Source organism: Rana temporaria, chromosome 5, assembly GCF_905171775.1.
Source record: "Rana temporaria chromosome 5, aRanTem1.1, whole genome shotgun sequence".
NCBI classification, from domain to species: Eukaryota; Metazoa; Chordata; class Amphibia; order Anura; family Ranidae; genus Rana; species Rana temporaria.
Genome location: NC_053493.1, coordinates 16,435,265 through 16,457,483, shown reverse-complemented (window position 1 = coordinate 16,457,483; position 22,219 = coordinate 16,435,265). Strand labels below are relative to the sequence as shown.

Below are 22,219 nucleotides of genomic sequence, written 5' to 3'. Positions count from 1 at the left end.
AACGTAAAAAACGCGGGGTCAAGTACAATTTAAATAAAACACGCCCCCAACATCCCCATTTGAATTATGCGGGCTTACGCCGCCGTAACATAGGGCGCAAGTTCTTTCTGAATACGGAACTTGCGCCCTAAATTACGGCGGCGTAACGTATCTGAGATACGTTACGCCGGCCGGAGAGATACACTAATGTATCTGAATCCGGCCCAATGTCTATATGATACCATACTGTATTTTGCCACATATATATATACAGTTTATATGTATACTATTAAATAAATATAATATACTATTAAATAAAGTCATATATAATGTGTGTATATATATATATATTGCATGATCTAAGCGCCACCTAGTGGGCAAAATACAGTATGGTATTATTTGTTTTAGAGAATCTGTGTCAAAGGGAATTTTAGGACACTAGATGGCGCTTCGATCAGATGAGATAGTTCTATACCAGTGGGCTCCAAATTCCAGGCCAGGGTCCATTATCTTTAATCCGATTGGTCCAGAGTAGGGCAGGGACTGGGTGATATCAGCATGTAATCCCCTGGTCACTTTCCTGAGCTGTGTTCCCCGTCCTGTATTCCTGTATTTCTCTCTGATAATTTTCCTTCTCTGTGCTGCAGACACAGTTCATGTATCTAGGATAGATTTATGGACATTTTGGGGTTCAGCTGGTAGTAAAATGTTAATTTTTACCATAGGTGTTGCATGAATTCGGCATCTGGGGGCATGTGCCTTAGGTCTTCTGGCCCATGGTTGTCTTTAACTGGCCCTTGAAGCACTTTTCTTCCCACTGATACAAGACCCTATTCTTCCCACTGACACCAACAATGGGGCATAATTCCTGCTATTGACATCAGCAGTGGGGCACTATTTCTCTCATTGTTGCCAATGATGAGGTACTTGTCCTCACACTGACATCAATGATAGGGAATTATTTCTCCTACTGACACCAATGATAGTGCACTATTCTTCCTACTGACACTATTGATGAGACACTATTCCTCCCACAATCACAGATGATGGGGCTTTAGTCCTTCCACTGATACCATTGATGGGACACTATTCCTCCCACTGATACCATTGATGGGACACTATTCCTTCCATTTACACCAATGATGGGGCACTGTTCCTCCCACTGACACCATTGATGAGACACTATTCCTCCTATTGATGGGACATTATTCCTCCCACTGATACCATTGATGGGACACTATTCCTCCTATTGATGGGACACTATTCCTCCCACTGATACCATTGATGAGACACTATTCCTCCTATTGATGGGACACTATTCCTCCCACTAATACCATTGATGGGACACTATTCCTCCTATTGATGGGACACTATTCCTTCCACTGATACCATTGATGGGACACTATTCCTCCTATTGATGGGACACTATTCCTCCCACTGATACCATTGATGGGACACTATTCCTCCTATTGATGGGACACTATTCCTCCTATTGATGGGACACTAGTCCTTCCACTGTTACCATTGATGGGACACTATTCCTCCCACTGATGCCATTGATGGGACACTATTCCTCCTATTGATGGGACACTATTCCTCCCACGGATACCATTGATGGGACACTATTCCTCCTATTGATGGGACGCTATTCCTCCCACTGATACCATTGATGGGACACTATTCCTCCTATTGATGGGACACTATTCCTTCCACTGATACCATTGATGGGACACTATTCCTCCTATTGATGGGACACTATTCCTCCCACTGATACCATTGATGGGACACTATTCCCCCCACTGATACCATTGATGGGACACTATTCCTCCTATTGATGGGACACTATTCCTCCCACTGATACCATTGAGGGGACACTATTCCTCCTATTGATGGGACACTATTCCTCCCACTGATACCATTGATGGGACACTATTCCTCCTATTGATGGGACACTATTCCTTCCACTGATACCATTGATGAGACACTATTCCTCCTATTGATGGGACGCTAGGGCAGTATTTCTCCGACTGACAACAAAGATAGTGCACTATTCTTCCCACTGACACTATTGATGAGACACTATTTCTCCCACAGACACCGATGATGGGGCTTTATACCTCCCACTGACACCAACAATAGGGCACTATTCTTCCCACTAATACCAAAGTTGTATTGTTAACTCCCACTGATGCCAAGGCTTTTTCTACTCCCAATGGCCTCAGTCCGGCCCCCCTAAAGTCTGAAGGACATTAAACTGGCCTTGTGTTCAGAAAGTTTGGAGACCCTTGGTATATACCACAGAATGTGGCAAGTTTTGTTTTAATCTGGATCAAAGGGAATTTTGGACACTAGAGGGCGCTCAGATGAGATTGTTCTATACCAGTGGTCTCCAAACTCTAGGCCAGGGTTGGAATCAGCCAATTGCTTGTCTTTAACTGGCCCTTGGAGCACTTTTCCTCCCACTGATACAAGACCCTATTCTTTCCACTGACACCAACCAACAATGGGGCATAATTACTGCTAGTGACATCAGCAGTGGGGCACTATTTCTCACATTGTCGCCCATGATGGGGTACTAGTCCTCAAACTGACACCAATGATAGGGCACTATTCTTCCCACTGACACCATTGATGAGACACTATTGTTCCCCTTGATGGGGCACTTTTCCTTCCACTTACATCAATGATGGGGCACTATTGCTTCAACTTATACCATTGATAGAGCACTAGTCCTTCCACTAATGCCAATGATGAGGCACTATTCCTCCAATTAATAATAATTGTTTTGCCCAAATATGGCCATATTTAGGCAATGATTTCACCCCTATCCCCACCCTTTTGCTTATTTGTCTTCCTGCCGGGTGACGTCGATGGTTGTTAAGGATGTGGTGGGTGCAAGTACCCTCTACTTCCTTCGCAATCATTGACAACCAGAATGCATTCAGGTTCATTCCCCCCGTACCCCCAAACATCCCAAATGTTAGGTGTTTGAACCAAGATCCTAACAGCAAGTGTTCAGTCCAAACCTACCAATCACTCCGCTCATCCCTATATGATCCTGCATATGGTGTCCCTTTAAAAACGAAAAAAAAAATCCCCATCAGGAAATAAATATTTGTTGCAGCTGATAGCGGGAAGGTGCTTGTTGCTCGGTATTCCGGCTCCCTAAATGTCAGGAAAATGTCACACCAGTTAACAAGATGTGGGTTGTGTCTGCTCACATTTAAGCAGGACGCGCCGCGTTCACTTAGTGTGCTTCTGGGAGCTCACAGATCTTCCCTAATCATCTAATTGGGGGGATAATTGATTTCGTCTGCCAGGTTTGCACACAGCGCATTGTACATTTTGCATTACAATTTCCCCTGTTGATTTGTTTTTATATTTGACTTTGAACACAATTTAGGAAATAAAATCGTGATCTGAATTTTTGTTTTTTTGTTTTCATTAACCTCTTCATGCCAGCCGTACACACAAGGCGGGTGGGCCTTATCACTAAGAGGCCTTACATATGCGTAAAACAATGCTGTGCCAAGAACATACTAAAGGCAATTGGGCTGTTTACATTTGAAGAGAAGTTGCACTTAGAGCAGGAATTTTCTTCAGTGATAACCCTACTTCCCTAACCGTAACCTCAACCCTAACCCTATCCTCAACTCTAAACCCTACCCTGCTATCCCAACCTCAATCTTATCCCCAATCCTAACCTGCTAACCCCAACCCCAGCCCTAACCCTACTCTGCTAATCCTAACCCTACCCTACTAACTCCAACCCTAACCACACCCAACTAACCCCAATCATAACCCTAACCCTATCCCACTAACCCCAACCCTATCCCCAGTCCTAACCATACCCCACTAACCCCAACCCTATCCCCAATCCTAACCCCAACCCTTACCCTATCCCCAATCCTAACCCTACCCCGCTAACACCATCCCCAATCCTAACCCTACCCCGCTAACCCCAACCCTATCCCAAATCCTAACCCTACCCCACTAGCTCCAACCCTAACCCCACCCCACTAACCCAATTTATAACCCTAACCATATCCCACTAACCCTGCTAACCCCAACCCTAATCATATCCCCAATCCTAACCCTACCCCGCCAACCCTGACCCTATCCCCAATCCTAATCCTACCCTGCTAACCCCAACCTTAATCCTATCCCCAGTCCTAACCCTACCCTGCTAACCCTGACCCTATCCCCAATCCTAACCCTACCCTGCTAACCATAACCCTAGTCCTATACCCAATTCTAACCCTACACACTAACCCCACCCCTATCCCCGATCCTAACCCTACCCTGCTAACCCTAACCCAAATCTTAACCCTACCCCAGTAACTCCAACTCTAACCCCAACCCACTAACCCCAATCATAACCCTATCCAACCCTGACCATATCCCCTATCCTAACCCTACCCTGCCAACGCCAACCCTAATCCTATCCCCCACCCTAATGCTATGCCGCTAACCCCAACCCTGACCCTATGCCCAATCCTATCCCCAATCCTAACCCTACCCCGCTAACCCTAACCCTACCCCGCTAGCCCTAACCCTGTCCCAAATCTTAACCCTACCCCACTAACCCCAATCATAAACCTATCCCACTAACCCCAACCCTGACCATATACCCTATCCTAACCCTACTCTGCCAACCCCAACCCTAATCCTATCCCCAACCCTAATGCTATCCCGCTAACCCCAACCCTGACCCTATCCCCAATCCTAACCCTACCCCACTACCCCGCTAACCCCAACCCTATCCCCGATCCTAACCCTACCCCACTAACCCCAAACCTACCCCACTAACCCCACCCATAACCCCAACCCTACTAACTCCAACCCTAACCCTATCCCCATATCCTATATCACAATGCTAACCCAAACCCTAGCCCTAACTCTACCCTGCAAACCCCAATCCTAACTCTATCCCCAGCCCTAACCCTACCTTGCTAGCCCCAACCCTAAACTGAACCCTACCTCCTCATTCACTGCAGTAAATTTTCTTGCAAAGTGCAGCTTACCTTGGAAAGTGAACATTCTGTTTGTTTTTAGTACATCAGCCCTTTAAATTAACACTGGCTCTTCATGGAGAGTAGACTTTGAGAACAAGGGATATCTTGTATTATGTCTTTGTTTTACATTGATAACTTGTTTACATGTCTTACTATGACTACTGTACCAATGTCTGTTGTGTTGTGAGTGGTCCTTAGTGTGTGTGTCGTGTGATTTGTGTTAATAGAGGTCTTCTCAGTAAGAAGTAGCGTAGAGAAAAGTGAAGTAATGCCCAAAGAACAAATTCGAATCCCAAGTTGGTAAAATATTTTAAAGGGGATTTTTGGGCAGAATAGATATTTTATTAATAAATAAGACATATAAAAAGATGCCTAGCTATGTCTGCATGTTGTTTTTGGACATGCTGTTTGGTAAAGATCCACATTGGATTTCCTTCTCCTTCATTCCATAAAATAAAGACTGTGTAAGATAGTAAAGACTTTGTGTGCCCTACGCCCACCAGACATCACAGCTTGTGTCATTCCATCAGTACTGCACTCCAATGGACACTCCCAGATGCAGGAGTTACAAACACGTGCATGCTGCAACTGAGAACTGATCTTTAACCTTCAGTATAATGGATTCTAGATTTTATGTAAATGCGTAAAAAAACACAAAAACACATATTTTTAAAAAAAAATTCCAGGTAATTTGGCCAATTTTCCTTTAACCACTTGCCGCCCGCATAACGCCCACACACCTACCATATTTTCTTGAATATATAGGGCCAGATTCACAAAGGACTTACGACGGCATATCACCACGGACGCCGTTGTAAGTCCGAATGTGCGCCGTCGTATCTTTGCGACTGATTCATAGAATCAGATACGCCTCACTGTTGCCAAGATACGAGCGGCGTAATTCTCCTACGCCGTCGTATCTTAGTTGCATATTTACGCTGGCCGCTAGGGCCGTTTCCGTATATTTCCGCGTTGAATATGCAAATGAGCTAGATACGCCGATTCATGAACGTACTTGCGCCCGGCGTATTAAAATACGCTGTTCACGTAAAGGCGTACGACCGGCGTAACTTTACCCCTCATAAAGCAGGGGTAAGTCATGTTAAGGTATGGACATCGGAAACGTCGGAACAGCATCGTATTTTACGTTGTTTGCGTAAGTCATACGTGAATGGGGATGGGCGTAGGTTACGTTCACGTCGACTAAGCATTGAGCCGGCGTAATTTACGGAGAAAATTTGACGTGATACTGAGCATGCGCGCGCATGCGCCGTTCGTTAAGCCCGTCATTTACGTGGGGTCACGAATCATATACATACAACACGCCCCCTACCAGCCTAGTTTGAATTACGCGGGCTTACGCCGGCCCATTTACACTACGCCGCCGTAACTTAGAGCGCAAGTTCTTTCTGAATACGGGACCTGCCGCTCTAAGTTACGGCGGCGTAATGTATCTGAGATACGCTACGCCCGCCTAAAGATAGGTGCTTCTTTGAGAATCTGGCCCTATAACTTTTGTGCAAACCAATCAATACACGATTATTGAGATTTTTTTTTACCAAAAACATGTAGCAGAATACATATTAGCCTAAATTTGTTTTTTTTTTTACATTTTTTTATTGGATATGTTTCATAGCAGAAAGTAAAAAAATATGTTTTTTTTCCAAAATTGTCGCTCTTTTTTTGTTTATAGCGCAAAAAATAAAAACCGCAGAGGTGATCAAATACCAACAAAAGAAAGGACATCAATTTTATTTGGGTACAGTGTCGCATGACTGTGCAATTGTCAGCTAAACTAACGCAGTGCCGTATCGCAAAAAAATGGTCTGGTCATTAGGGGGTAAAACTTTCTGGGGCTGAAGTGGTTAAAGGTGTAAAAATTTTAACGAACAAAGCAAACAAAAAAAATGTATTATTATAAAGTATATAAAATAGAAGTAAACTAAAAAATAATAAATAAACAGAGGAGAATAAGGAGTTAATTTAGGCTGAATAGAGTAAATTAAGGGTTAATAAGGGGTTAAGCAGAGTAGTATTTAATAAAAATAAATAAATAAAATAAAAATGTGTTACTTGACAGGCTGCTTACTGACTTCATCGGCAACATTGCTCACCTTCTGAAACAGAAAGATTTTTTTTGTATCTTTCTGTTTATTCATCTATAGATCAAAGGGATGAACTTTGATCTGTAGATGAATAAACAGAAAGATACAAAAAAAAACAATGTTTCTTTTTGTCTTTTTGTTTCAGAGGGTGAGCAATGTTGTTGATAAACATTGCTCGGCTGCTTTTTCTTCACAGCTCCAATTGCCGAGACTTCGTTACTCTTCACCTCTTAACAAGGGGAACCCCACTGACAACTGAATAAGTCTTTGGATGTTAAGGATGCAGCAGCCCTGCTCCTTAACAACAGATAATTACCGGCTTTTTTTTTTTACATTTCAGCTGTCAGTGGGGGAATCTCACTGACAGCTGAAAGAACCGAGCCTGAAAGTATCGGAGCATTTGCGCGAGTATTAGTATTGGCGTTGATACCGGTAACGGTGCAACCCTAGTTAACACAATATTCATAATATATGTATGACAATAAGAAAATGATAGCAGAAATATAGTGAAGGAAATGGTATCATAGAGACTGGGAGTCTGCATGAGGTCATTGTATAATTAATCATAGATGAGAACATGCTTCTTTTAATTGAATGTAAATTCAAATTTAAATTTTAACACTGTTTGTTGTTGGGCACCCTACAAGTCCACTTTCCTAGTTTTTTTTTGTTTGTTTTTTTAGGAATTCAGTTAGTCTGAAGTTCCTTAAAGTGAATCTGTTACCATCCCAGGCAACTCACGCTGGACATATAATGAAATAAAAAAAAAAGAACACATTGGTAGAGGTTCCTTTGATCAAAACTGAAACATTTCCAGCAAATCCAAAGTGTTTGACAGCTGAAGCTATATTCAAATTGTAATGGCTGTTATAAAATCAATATCGGCCCCAGCCCCTCCATTCTCTAGAATGAGGATCTCCCAACTTTTCAGTACGAGGGCCATATTGCATATCTGAGGCCTCGTACACATGACCGAACATGTCTGCTAAAAACTGGTCCGCAGACCAGTTTCAGCGGACATGTTCGGTCGTCTGTACGTCCGACCGGACAATTTTCCGGCGGAACGGATAGGTTTCCAGCGGACAAATGTTTCTTAGCATGCTAAGAAACATGTCCACTGGAAGCCTGTCCGTCGGACATGTTCGGTCGTCTGTACGACTTACCGGACATGTCCGCTCGGCCAAAAGCCATCGCATGCGTCGAAGTGATTCGACGCATGTGTGGAAGCATTGACCTTCCAGGGTCGCGCACGTCGCCGCGACGGCGCGGCCACGTATCCTGTCCACGGGGATTTTGGTTTGATGGTGTGTACATTCATCAGACCAAAATCCGACAGCGGACATGTCCGATGAAAACGGTCCGGCGGACCGTTTTCATCGGACAGTCCGTCCGTGTGTATGAGGCCTTACTGTGACAAACCCAGGACTGTGTCCGCCTTCAATGCTTCCTTTGTCCAGAACCAGCACTATCCAAGACTCTTTAACCCACCCAGTCACCAGACAAGACCAGTCTAGGAGTACATCAGGAATAGCCTTTTAATTTGAGCTCTCACACAAATATATACACAAGGATGACAATACAAACTGTAACCAGAAACCTAATTAATATGAGCTAATTACTAATCCTTTAGACAGCCTAGGTGACTCAGAGGCATGACCTTTAGGACAGACTTGCCGTCTTTAAGCTCAGAAGACACAATCAACATTATCATGAATAGAAACACAGAAAACCTTCACACAATAGCAGAGTTAATTAACACAAACAACAATGGGTGAAAGACTTAGGCCTCGTACACACGATAGGATCGCCAGAGGACAACGGTCTGAAGGACCGTTTTTATCAGTCCAAACCGATCGTGTGTAGGCCCCATAGGTTATTTAACCTTCGGTCAAAAAAATGAGAACTTGCTTTAAAATTGAACCGATGGACGCCTAAGGCCCCGTGCACACGGTCGGACAAAACCGATGAGAATGGACCAAGGTTCAGTTTCATCGGTCCAAACCGACCGTGTGTATAGCCCATCGGTCTGTTGTCCTTCGGTCCAAAATTTTAAAACATGCTTTAAAATCGAACCGATGGACCGCTGACCGATCAGGCCAAAGCGATGGTTAGTACACAAAAGCATCGGTTCTAAACCCGCGCATGCTCAGAATTAAGTCGAGTTTTTTCAGCACGTTGTGTGTTTTACGTCTCCGCGTTCTGACCCGATCGGTTTTTGAACTGATGGTGTGTACACACATCAGACCATCAGGCCACTTCAGCGGTGGACCGATGAAAACGGTCCGTCGGACCATTCTCATCGGATGAACCGGTCGTGTGTACAGGGCCTTACCGATAGATCAAAACCGATCGTTAGTATGCAAAAGCATCAGTTAAAAACCCACGCATGCTCAGAATCAAGTCGAAGCATGCTTGGAAGCATTGAACTTCGTTTTTTTCAGCACGTCGTTGTATTTTACGTCACGGCGTTCTGACACGATCGGATTTTGAACTGATGGTGTGTACTCACGATGGACCATCAGTCAGCTTCATTGGTTAACCGATGAGAACGGTCCTTCAGACCGCTCTCATCGGATGGACTGATCATGTGTACGAGTCTTTAGAGCCCACACCAGCCTTATTTACAATAAATATATTAGCAGCACAACAGCGCAGGCGCACTTTAGAAACGGCGAGCGTGCCGCTTCGAAAGGAGATCGTGCCGTGACTGGCGGCTCCCACGCGCATGTGAGAATAAGAATAATGAGAAAGATTATGAAAAGCAAGGGAAAAAAATTCAAACTAAGGGGGGGGGGAGGCACCCACTCATGGGGGACCCAGATACAGCTCTAGTAAGTGTTTAGACCCCGCCTTATATGAAGGGTTCTAATTGTGTAAGGTACCAAAAATTGGACTAAACAGTCTACATAAGTTTGTAGGATACATTTTTTGAGTTGCCCAAGTTGATGACAGGTTAACTTTTAGAAACACCTTTTGACAATTGGGAATATCCCAGCTATTCCACTACAAATTTGCATTACTTAGAACATCTTGAGAAGCAAGCAGCGCAAAGGGTCATGTGATCTATCCTTAACTGCCACTTCTAGAGAAGATACGTTTATCTTTCACCTCCAGCCCTTTCAGTAGGAGGTCAAAGATGACAGAGAGGTTCACTGTATGGGTTGCAATGCTTTCTTTTTTTTTTCTTTATCGGCTTGTTATAAAATGAGCCCCTTTGGTTTACACCACCACTTCTTCTAATCCTCTCATGTATGTCAGCTGCTTTCAGGCATGCTTCTGTAAGAGGGCTAACCAGTATTCTGTCAAGATGTCTGATCTTTCCATCATCACTGTGTAAGTGTGCCCATTTCCATGGATTTGTTACCGTGATTGTGACATCGGTGGTGTTTTATGTGTCTGCCTTCCGTGGTGCATGATTCATTGGTGTTGTCCGGTGTAGACAGGTCACTGTCTACCTATTCACTACACACACAGAGCATTATTTAGAGCAGCCTTTCTCAACATGGAGAAATAACTTTCAGGTCTTAGGGAACCCCTGGATAATAAAAACTATATCTACAGCTGAGGATACATTAGTGTGAAGGTCAGTGAAAAAAATGCTCCCTACATTTGTGGTCAATGGGAAAAATCCCACCCTTACAGATAGCCAAACCATCATCAATGTCATTGGTTACTTATCAGAAGTTGCTCAAGGAACCCCTAGCAATCTCTGGAGGAGCCCTGGTTGAGAAAGGCTGATTTAGACATTGCACAACCATAGCTACGTAGTAGTGATGGGTCCCTTTTATGCAGGATCCATCACTTTTGTTACAGGATTAATTATTGCACTACCAGGGGCAGACTGCTGCCTGCTTTATAGTCACGGAAAGTGGTAAGTTCAGGGCCGATCCTAGGCAGGGTGCACAGGGTGCATTGCACCCAGGCTGCTGCAGAGATGGGGGCGCCGAACATCTAACAGACTCTCTAACAGAAGCCCTCTCTGTGTCCATCAGAGGTCCCCCTCCAGGTCCCAATAAAGTACTCTGCTTCTCTTTCTGTATTTTGTTTATTGTTAAGAGATCATGTAAGGATCCCAGGGTAATGAAGACTTTGTGGGGGAGCATCTCTGTGGTTGAGTCATTGCCATAGAAACATTTGTAAAGGGGAGGAGTTATTAAAATGACGAGGCCCATGTGGGGGTGCCAGAAATATTTCTGCACCCAGGCGCCTGTGACCCTAGGATTGGCCCTGGGTAAGTTTGAGTTGAACCCACAAAGTTGTCCAGTTGGTGTTGCCTCTTAAGTATTTTAACTGCTTAACGACCGGCTCACGCATATACAGTATACGTCAACACAATGCCTCCTGTGGGCAGATCGACGTATATATACTTCCCCTTTAGGATGCGGCATTGTGGGCACGCGCACCCATCGCAAGCGCCGTTAATTCCGATCGCGGGTGCCGCGGACTCGGTGTCCGTGGGGATTCCTGTGATCGTTTCACAGAGAGGAAGAACGGGGAAATGATAATGTAAACAAGCATGTCCCCATTCTTCCTAGTGACAGGACACTGAGCACAGCTTCCTGTAATCGGGAGCGGTGATCAGTGTTGTTTCACCAACAACCCATCCCCCCTACAGTTAGACCCTAGGACACACTTGACCCCTTCAGCGCCCTTTACTGGTTAACCCTTTCCCTGCCACTGTCATTTACACAGTAATCAATGCATTTTTATAGCACTGATTGCTGTAAACATGACAATGGTCCCAAAATAGCATCAAAAGTGTCCGATGTGTCCGCCATAATGCGCAGGGGGTATTGCAGAGTATTGCGCAGGGGGTATTGCAGAGTATTGTGCGGGGGTATTGCAGAGTACTGCGCAGGGGGTATTGCAGAGTATTGCGCAGGGGTATTGCAGAGTATTGCACAGGATATTGCAGGGATGGCTGAGCAGGGATGGCTGGATCTGTGACTGCAATAGTCACAGATCCAGCCCACAGCGCTGCTGACACCCGCGCTCTCCTCTCACACTGTACCGATCGGTACAGAGAGAGGAGGGAGGAACCGACATCATCAAATGACGCCGGTTTGTTTACATGTGATCGTTCCGTCATTGGACGGAGCGATCACGTGGTAAATGGCTGCTATCAGCGGCAATTTACCGTGATCCGTAATGCTCTGGGGGCGCGCGGGAGCGCAATTCTGGGAGGACGTCCATGGAAGTCCTCCCAGAGTTAAGGAACCGCCTTGTAGCCGTAATTTGGCTATGGGGCCATGATTAAGTGGTTAATCACCTCTGCAGGTTTTTATTTTGTGCGTTATAAACAAAAAAAAACAACAATTTTAAAGTAAAAGTAAAATTGTTTTTACTTTCTGCTATAATACATATCCAATTAAAAAAATGAACAAAATCGAATTTCTTCATCAATTTAGGCCAATATGTATTCTGCTACATATTTTGGTGAAAGAAAATCCCAATAAGCGTATATTGATTGGTTTGCACAAAACATATAGGCCAGTGTCTACAAAATATGGATATTGTTATTTCTTTTCTTTTCTTCTTTTCTTTACAATTAGACATGTGCACTGTCGAAAAATTTGTTTGTTTTCATTTTTGTTTCATTCTTTTTTTTGCTTTATTCTGAAATTCGGAATTCTGAAATTCAGAATTCTGAAATTTGAAAATTCGAATTTTCGGATTTTGGAATATTCGGATTTCAAATTTCCGATTTTCACATTTCCGATTTTCACATTTCCGGATTTTCATTGTTTAGAATTTTCAGATTTAATTTAAATTTCCGAAATTTCTAATTTCAAATCTTCGAATTTCCGAAATTTCGATATTCCGAAATTCGAATTTTTGAATTTCCGAAATTTAGAATTTCCAAAATTTCTAATTTACGAACTTTGAATTTCCGGATTCACAATTCCCAAAATTTCTCATTTCCGTATTTTCAAATATCCGAATTTCCAAAATTTAGAATTTTCAAATTTCTGAAACTTACAATTTTCATATTTCGGAAATTCCGAATTTTCAAATTTCTGACATTACGAATTTCCGAAATTTAGAAATTTGGAAAATTCAAAATTTTGGAATTCAAAAATGTGGAAATACGAAATTTCGATCTGGCACAGAGCAGTCGCCCTGCGGTGTATAGCTGCGGTGGAAGGTCAGGAAGGGTTAAGCTTTGACAAATTACCTGGAAGCTGATTGGTTTCTATGCAGAGCAGATTTTGCAACTCCCCAGTTTTAGTAAATCAACCCTGTAGTTATTTTAGCAAAGTCCACTGCAATCTGAAAATTAGTCGTATGAAAACCTCTTTGTGGATTAAGTATTTTTACGCATTTTATGGATTGAGTGTTTTTTTTTATTATTATTCATTTGTTTTCATTTTAGTTTCATTCGTTTTTTTTTCAGAAGTTTGAAAATTCGTCAATTCCAAATTTCTAAATTATCAAATTTCTAAATTTCAAAATGTTCACATTTTTAAAATTCCAAAATTCGGAATTCGGAGATTTGAAAATTAGAAGATTAGAACATTTCTGAATGTTAAAGTTCTTAAATTTTTGGATTTTCGAATTCTGAATTTCCAAATTTTCGATTTTCCGAATTTTCGGAAATTTGGAATCTGAAAATTTGAAAATCCAAAAGTTTGAAAATACGAAATTAAGAAAGAAATAATAACTAACTAACTAACTAATAATAACTAGTAAATTATAGGTATTGGAATTTCCTTTCAAATTTGACTTTTAGTGAACGTAACAAATACGAATTTATCTTAAACTACAAATTATCCAAAATCGCGAATGCCGCATCTAAATAAATGGAACAAATTAATCAATAATAACAAAACGTTTTTATTATTATTGTTATTGTTATTTATTTTTATTAATTTGTTACGTTCCAGTCTTTTTAATACAGCGTTCGTTATTTCAGATAATTTGTTACGTTCACTTACAGCCAAAATTTGAAAGGAGATACCTATAATTAAATAGTTAGGAATAGTTAAGTTATTATTAGTTAGTTATTATTTCAGTTTTTCAAATTTTTCAGGTTTCTTATTTTTAGATTTTCGTTCTTTTGAATTTTCATTCTTATTTTTTGGATTTTTGAAATTTCCGAATACCAATAATTTAATAGCTATTGATAGTTAAGTTATTATTAGTTAGTTAATATTTCAGTTTTTCTAATTTTCAGGTTTTCTCTTTTTCAGGTTTTTGGGGCCAGATTCACAGAAAAAGTACGCCGGAGTATCTGCTGATACTCCGGCGTACTTTTAAATTTGCTGCGTCGTATCTTTATTTGTAATTCACAAACAAAGATACGACGGCTTTTGGCTAAGATCCGACAGGCGTACGGCTTCGTACTCCTTCGGATCTTAGGTGTAATTTTCCGGCGGCCGCTGGGTGGAGTTTGCGTCGTTTTCCAGTGTTGGGTATGCAAATTAGCTGATTACGGCGACCCACGAAGATATGCGCGTTCGTCGCAATCTCTTACGTCGTCGCTAGTCGGTTTTTCCCATCGTAAAGTTAAGAGTGCTATTTAGATGGTGTAAAATAAAACCATCCATGTTAAAGTATGGCCGTCGTTCCCGCGTCGAATTTAAATTTTTTTTTTTGCGTAAGACGTCCGGGAATACGAAAGTACGTTCCGCACGTCGCCTTAAAAAAACACGTCGGGGTGCCGTAATTTCGCGCAAAGCACGGCGGGAAATTTCCTAACGGAGCATGCGCAGAACGTTCGGCGTGGGAACACGCCTAATTTAAATGGTACATGCCCCATTTGAATTAGGTGGGCTTGCGCCGGACGGCTTTACGCTACGCCGCCGCAAGATTACAGGCAAGTGCTTTGTGAATCAAGCACTTACGCCGAAAACTTGCGGCGGCTTAACGTAAAGGGGACACGTTACACCGCCGTAGATATTCGTGAATCTGGCCCAAGGTTCTTATTTGGGGATTTTTATTCTTTTGAATTTTAAGATTTTCATTCTTTTTTTTCGGATTTTTGAATTTCCGAAATTCCGAATAGCAAATTTCCGGATTTATAAAATTTAGAATATTTGAATTTTAGGATTTTTTAAATTCTCAAAAGCTCAAAAATTTGAAAACCTGAAAAATCTGATATTTCCAAATAATCAAATTTGTCGAAATTCGTGAAAAATAGAATTCGAAAACTAAACTAATTGCACATGTCTACTTTTTTTTAAACATCTTGATATGGGTTGACAATTGGTGGTAAGTGTACACACGGGAGTTGGAGAACGTAAATTTCAGTCTGGAAGAGCAACTTCATTGTTCATTTTTACTTATTTATTGCCGTCTTCTACTCATAGTCCAGCATTGGCTATATCAGTATTTTGCAGTAACCTTTTTCTTTCTTTCCTCTACCAGGAGGTTGGCTCGGTCTACGTTACTGCTGATCCCCCTTTTCGGAATACACTACACCGTCTTTGCCTTTTCTCCAGAGAACGTCAGCAAGAGGGAAAGGCTGGTCTTTGAGTTGGGGCTGGGATCATTTCAGGTACTTCAAAGCTTGCAATTAAGAAAAAAAAAATGTATACTTACCTGCTCTGTGTAATAGTTTTGCATAGAGCAGCCCTAATTATCTGCTTTTTGGGTCCCCTGCCAGCGGTCTTGGCTCCTCCCCCATGCTGAGTCTCCCCAATAGCAAGCCTCTTGCTATGGGGCTTACTTGAGCAGGTATTGAGACGTGCTCCTGTAAATGGACATTGTCCATTCACGTACAGAGAAAGGCTCGGCCCCCCAATGGCTCCAGCTGCTGTGTGAGCCAGTAAGAAGAGAGAGGAGAGGAGAGCCGCTGCACTCATGCACATTACTGGATCAAGATGGGGCTCAGGTAAATATAAGGGCAGGCAGAAGAGGGAGCAGCACCCAGAAGTTTTTTTTTAACCTTAAAGTGGAGTTCCACCCATAAATATAACATTACGTCAGTAGTTTTAAAAAAATGTCATTAATCCTTTACGAATTTTTTTTTTTTTTTAGATGCCTTCAAAGTGTTGTTGCTAGGCAGAATAGTTAATATTCCCACTTCCTGCACCTAGGTGCTTAATGCTTCCTAACCTACACGCACAGACTCCTGGGAATGTAGTGGGTGTAACTTTCCAGGAGTCTGTGCACTCCCCAGTCTCAAAGAATCATGTGACTTGGACAGCACAGGTGCTGAAACCTGATCTGACACTGCTTGTGCAGCACTGAGCATGTGCGAGAGCTGCAAGGCTGAAATCCAGGAAGTTATACAGTCTGGCTTCATGATGCCTACACTTAAGATGGCCCCAGTCAATTTCTATTTTATAAAGTATCTAAATGCTGTAACAACCTAACAAAACCGACCTTAGTTTACAGACTAACTTTACTAGAATACATTAAGCTTGTGTATTACAGGGGTATTTATATTTAAAAAGTGAAATTGTGGCCGGAACTCCGCTTTAATGATAGAGATGGGACTAATGACCCCTCCCCTCGGTTCACAGCAGAACTCCCGAACAGGGGAAAAGTTTGGCTCCAAACCGCAAACTCCTTTGTGAGGCGTACATGAGAAATCAAAAGTCCCCATTTTGAAGGCTTATATGCAAGTAATTGGCAACAAATATATATATATATTTTTTTTACAAATGATAGTTTTCAAAAGAGCAGTGATTTTATTGGTAAAGTGAAACATTAAAAATGAAAAAAAATCCTTTAAATATAGTGCCTGGGGGGTCCCTGTAAGGTGGGGCATCTGTAGCATGTATAGAACCTGCTGCAGCAAAAATTTAATTTTTAAAGGGAAGAAAACGAGTCAAATCACAATTAAAGTGGAGGTTCACCCTGAAACAATTATCTAACATTACATCCAGCATACTATCGACTTGTACATTATGCAGGTATTTTTTTTTTCCGCTGTACATACCGTTATATTGTTATTTTCCCCCCAGCTTCCGGGTTCTGATTCCCGCGGGACTGGGCGTTCCTATTGAGAGGTTAGATGATTGACGTCTGGTGAAAAACAACCCATGGTGCATAAGGCGCGTCACCAGTTTTCCGTAAATAGCCGACATACGGCGCCCGCCGTGTAGAGCTGACTGCGCAGGCGACACTTTAAATTGACTCGCGGTTGCAATTGTCGGCACCCAGCTATTTAAAAGTTAGAAAATAACGGCGTGGGGTCCCCCCCCAATCCAGCCAGCCAGGAAGGATTGTGAGGATTGCCCCAAAGCACCCACCCCCCCTCCATGTTGAGGGCTTGTGGCCTAGTATGGTTCATGGCCCGCATGCTTAGATATGGGTCTGGTATGGATTTTGGGGGGGACCCCATGCGCTTTTTTAAAACATTTGGTGAAGATATCCCCTTTAAATCCGTACAAGACCCAAAGGGCCTGGTATGGAACGGGGGGACCCCACGCCGTTTTTTTTTTCTTTTCAGCTGTCAGCGGGGGAAGCCCAATACACAATAATAATAGGCACAATACAAATATCTCCTAATCTGTCTGATTACTGTTGGATTGGGAATATTTTATTTCTTTAGACAGAACCAAGCCAATTCCCAGGTTGTACAGAAATAGGATAATCCAAAAACATATTTTTTTTCTTTCTGTGGAAAAAATATGAAATCATTTATATATATTTTTTTCGGCACAAGAACAGGTGCAGGATAGGTAAAAGAATTACCCATAACCTAGGAGGAGACATTTAACCGCTTGAGGACCGCCGCACGATGATATACGTCGTCAAAATGCCACGACTGGGCACAAGGGCGTACAGGTACGGCCCCTTTAAGATCCCAGCCGTGGGTTGCGAGCGTGCCGGCAGCGCACTCGTGACCCGGTCCTCTTCTCCGTGACCGTCCCCGTGGGAACAGTGGACCCAATCGCCGGTGTCCCGCGATCGGGTCACAGAGAGGAAGAATGGGGAAAGGTAAATGTAAGCAAACCTTTCCCTGTTGTTCCTAGTGTGGCTGTCACTGATCGTCTGTTCCCTGTCATAGGGAATGACGATCAGTGACACCACACGCACAGCCACGCCCCCCTACAGTAAGAATCACTCCCTTAGGGCACACTTAACCCCTACAGCGTCCCCCCCTGGTTAACCCCTTCACTGCCAGTGTCATTTTTACAGTAATCAGTGCATTTTTATAGCACTGATCGATGTGAAAATGATAATGGTCCCAAAATAGTGTCAAAAGTGTCTGATGTGTCCACCATAATGTCGCAGTCACGATAAAAATCGCTGATCGCCACCATTACTAGAAAAATAAAATTATTAATAAAAATGCAATAAAACTATCCCCTATTTGGTAGACAATATACATTTTGCGCAAACCAATCAATAAACGCTTATTGCGATTATTATTTTTTTTACCAGAAATATGTGGTATAAGAATACGTATCGGCCTAAACTGAGGAAAAAAAAATAGATCTTTTTTGGGGATATTTATTATAGCAAAAAGCAAAAAATAATGCATTTTTTTCAAAATTGTCGCTCTATTTTTTTTTATAGCGCAAAAAATAAAAAACGCAGAGGTGATCAAATACCACCAAAAGAAATCTCTATTTGTGGGGAAAAAAGGATGCCAATTTTGTTTGGGAGCCACGTCGCACGACCACGCAATTGTCAGTTAAAGCGACGCAGTGCCGAATCGCAGAAAGGGACCAGGTCCTTTACCTGCATAATGGTCCGGGTCTTAACCGGTTAATAATAATAATAAAAAGATAAACAGAGTAAGCGTAGTCAAAACATAGCCAGAGTTCAGGAACCGGATCGGATAGTCAGCCAAGCCAAATGTCAGAAAGCAAGAGATATACGTAGTAGAACAGCAAGCAGGATTAGGAGCCAGAAGGGATGTCAGCCAAGCAAAGTCTTCAACAGGAATGCAGGAGAAAGTCTCTGTGATGTTGACCAAGGCGAAGGCAGAGAGCAAATGAGCTGGAAAGCTTAAGTAGGCATGACTGACGAGCAGGATCATCAACAGGTGAGTCACTGTGGAGAGATAGGAGCTGGCAATTAGCCGACAGCTGTAAAAATTTCACTCATCCCTATTTATTTAAGCTAATAAGAATAATCATGTTATAAAAACAGGGAAATGCAAACACACATTAAATACGTTTTTATCTCTGTTTCAAGGGTTTTGTTGTTGCAATCCTCTACTGTTTCCTGAATGGCGAGGTAAGATAAAGTTTACTGCAGTTTTCTCATTCAAAGCTAAAATCGCATTATCACAAATTCATGTTTATATTTATATGAATTATATTTCCTTTTTTTTTTTTTTACTGTTACAAATAGGTTTATTGTATCACAATGCCAACTTTAAAGTAAATTCTAGTGGTTTTGCCCAGTTGTGTTTAATTTAGAAGTTGTTTTTTTCGAAAGTTTTTAAAATTCCCAAATTTCCAAATTTTCGAATGTTCAGAATTGCACATTGCACATTGCCCTGCCAAAAAATGTGATTGTTTTCGTTTCATTCGTTTTGTTCTTTTGTTTTTCTGGTCATTCGTTATAATATAAAATATTAGAATAAAATAGAATGATAGGTAGATAGATAGATATATAGATACAGTAGACTGATAATATTGCATTTTATAAAGATCAATCAGCGCCAATAGATAACTGCTACGTGCAAAATAAAGATATTGGGCAAAATGGTGTACAAAATTGCTATAATAAAAAAAAAAAAAGTCTGCCGCTGCTAAAAACTCGGGGCCAGATTCACAAAAGAGATACGACGGCGTATCTCCTGATACGCCGTCATATCTCTGTGATCCGCCCGTCGTAACTATGCGGCTGATTCATAGAATCAGTTACGCATAGATAGCCGTAAGATCCGACAGGTGTAATTGACTTACACCGTCGGATCTTAGGATGCAATTCTAGGTCGGCCGCTAGGTGGCGATTCCATTGCGGTCGCAGTAGAATATGCAAATGACTACTTACGGCGATCCGCGAAGATACGCGCGTTCGTCGCAATCTCTTACGTCGTCGCTAGTCGGTTTTTCCCGTCGCAAACTTAGGCCTGCTTTTTCATGGCTTATCTTTAGAACAGCCATGTTAAAGTATGGCCGTCGTTCCCGCGTCGAATTTCACATTTTTTTTTGCGTAAGACGTCCGGGAATACAAAACGACATAACGCACTTCGCCGTTCCAAAAAAACTTCGGGGCGCCGTAATTTCGCGCAAAGCACGTCGGGAAATTTCCTAATGGAGCATGCGCAGAACGTTCGGCGCGGGAACGCACCTAATTTAAATGGTGCCCTCCCCATTGGAATTAGGCGGGCTTGCGCCGAGCGGATTTACGTTACACCGCCGCAAGTTTACAGGTAAAAGGTTTGTGAATCAGGCACTTATACTGTAAACCTGCGGTGGTGTAAGGTAAATGGGATACGTTACGCCGCCGCGGCATAATGTAATTCTACCTGAATCTGCCCCTCTCAGTGTATCGCCTCACCATCAGAAATATTTATTGTGGAAATTTATGCAGCAAAATGATAACATTAAATGATAATATTGCATGTTTACCATCCTTTTCCATAACAACAAAAGTACATAAAAAAATGACCTTTTAAAGTTTCTCCCTAAAGGTGCAATCAGAGATAAAGAGAAAATGGAGGAGTTGGAAAGTCAACCGGTACTTTGCTGTGGATTTCAAGCACCGTCACCCATCCCTGGCGAGCAGCGGAGTCAATGGAGGGACACAATTGTCCATTCTGAGCAAGAGCAGCTCCCAGATCCGGATGTCCAGCATAAATGCGGAGAACCTGGTGACATGAGTCCCCAAACTGCCTGAGAACAGTCAAACGTCACTTTTCTTTTCTTTTAATAATATTTTTATTTTTTATTTTACCCTAATACTTTAATTTTTGCATCCTTTTTTTTTTTTTTAAGGGAAACATTGGGTCAGGGAGAAACAACATGTAATGCTGGATTGTAAACCTTACCGGGTTTCCAAAAAAAAGAAAAAGTTAAAGGATCACATTGATCACGTCCATGGAGTCATGTGATTGGTGGCTAGCAATAGAACCTTATATACATATTATATCCATACATTTTTTTTTTTTAATGCAAAGTCTACAGTAAATAATCAATCTTTGACATATTATTATATTTGTAGCATATACCTATTTTCCGTTGATATTTTTATGTATCTGGTTATTATTGTTGTGTTGGGGGAAAAAAAAAAAGGGGGGCACATCTGTTAAAAACGAGTGAACTTGAAAGCTGCGTTTTACAAATCGTCACCATACCCCTGGTTAATTGTTGTAAATTTGGGGATTTTTTTCTTCAGTTGTAGTTGTCCCCAATGTGTTTTTAGCGTTTAGAGAAAAAAAAAAAAAAACTTCCCTCACTACCAGTCAACAGAGGTTCCTTTTACATTAGTTTTCGTGAATGTCCTCTAAAATAACAGAAATGATTTGGAGCACTTGAACTGTAATTCTTATAGTATATTAAAATAGTGTGTACAAAAATAGGTCATAGTAGTTTACAATATTGTGGCAGCTTGAAGTAGATTTTTTTTTCATTTTATATTATATATATATATATATATTTATATATATATATATATATATATATATATATATATATATATATATATATAAAATATATATATATATATATATATATATATATATATATATATATATATATATATATATATATATATATATATATATATATATATATACTGTATATATATATATAAAATATATATATATATATATATATATATATATATATATATATATATATATAAAATATATATTAGAGGTGCACCGAAATGGAAATTTCAGAACCGAAACGGAAATAAAAAAAAATGTCAGTCCGAAACCGAAACTGAAAATGACTTTTCTTTTTTTTTTTTATAATTGTATGTTAAAACAGTACAGTCGGATTGCAAAAAAGTATGGAGCATCATATCACTGTCCCCCAATTGCCGCCTCTTGTTTCTTTTTTTTTTTTCTATTACTTTATCACTTTTTTTTGTAGCTTGTCGTTTTACTTTTTTTATTTTTGTATACTTTTCTTATTTTTAATATTATTTTTCTTATTCTTAACTTTTTTTTTTTTTTATTGAGTATAAAACATACAAACAAACCACATCAGTAAACCTGCCACAGCATTGGGACTATACCCACGCAGGAGTCAGTACCAGCTG

At 41.3% G+C, this 22,219-nt stretch overlaps 1 protein-coding gene across 4 annotated transcripts in view; it reads left to right on the top strand.

Moving 5' to 3' along the window:
* ADCYAP1R1 (ADCYAP receptor type I) overlaps positions 1 to 21,400 on the top strand; it is a 282,065-nt gene extending 260,665 nt beyond the window's left edge. Inside the window, exons 14-17 of one of the 4 annotated variants that reach the window (XM_040352224.1) lie at positions 10,358 to 10,432; positions 15,467 to 15,596; positions 19,196 to 19,237; positions 20,633 to 21,400. In XM_040352224.1, the coding sequence (XP_040208158.1) occupies positions 10,358 to 10,432; positions 15,467 to 15,596; positions 19,196 to 19,237; positions 20,633 to 20,851 (466 nt within the window). In that variant the 3' untranslated portion in view covers positions 20,852 to 21,400. The remainder of the gene's footprint in view (positions 1 to 10,357; positions 10,433 to 15,466; positions 15,597 to 19,195; positions 19,238 to 20,632) is intronic. The other 3 variants (XM_040352225.1, XM_040352226.1, XM_040352227.1) reach the window with 3 other exon arrangements.
* Positions 21,401 to 22,219: the final 819 nt, after the last annotated feature.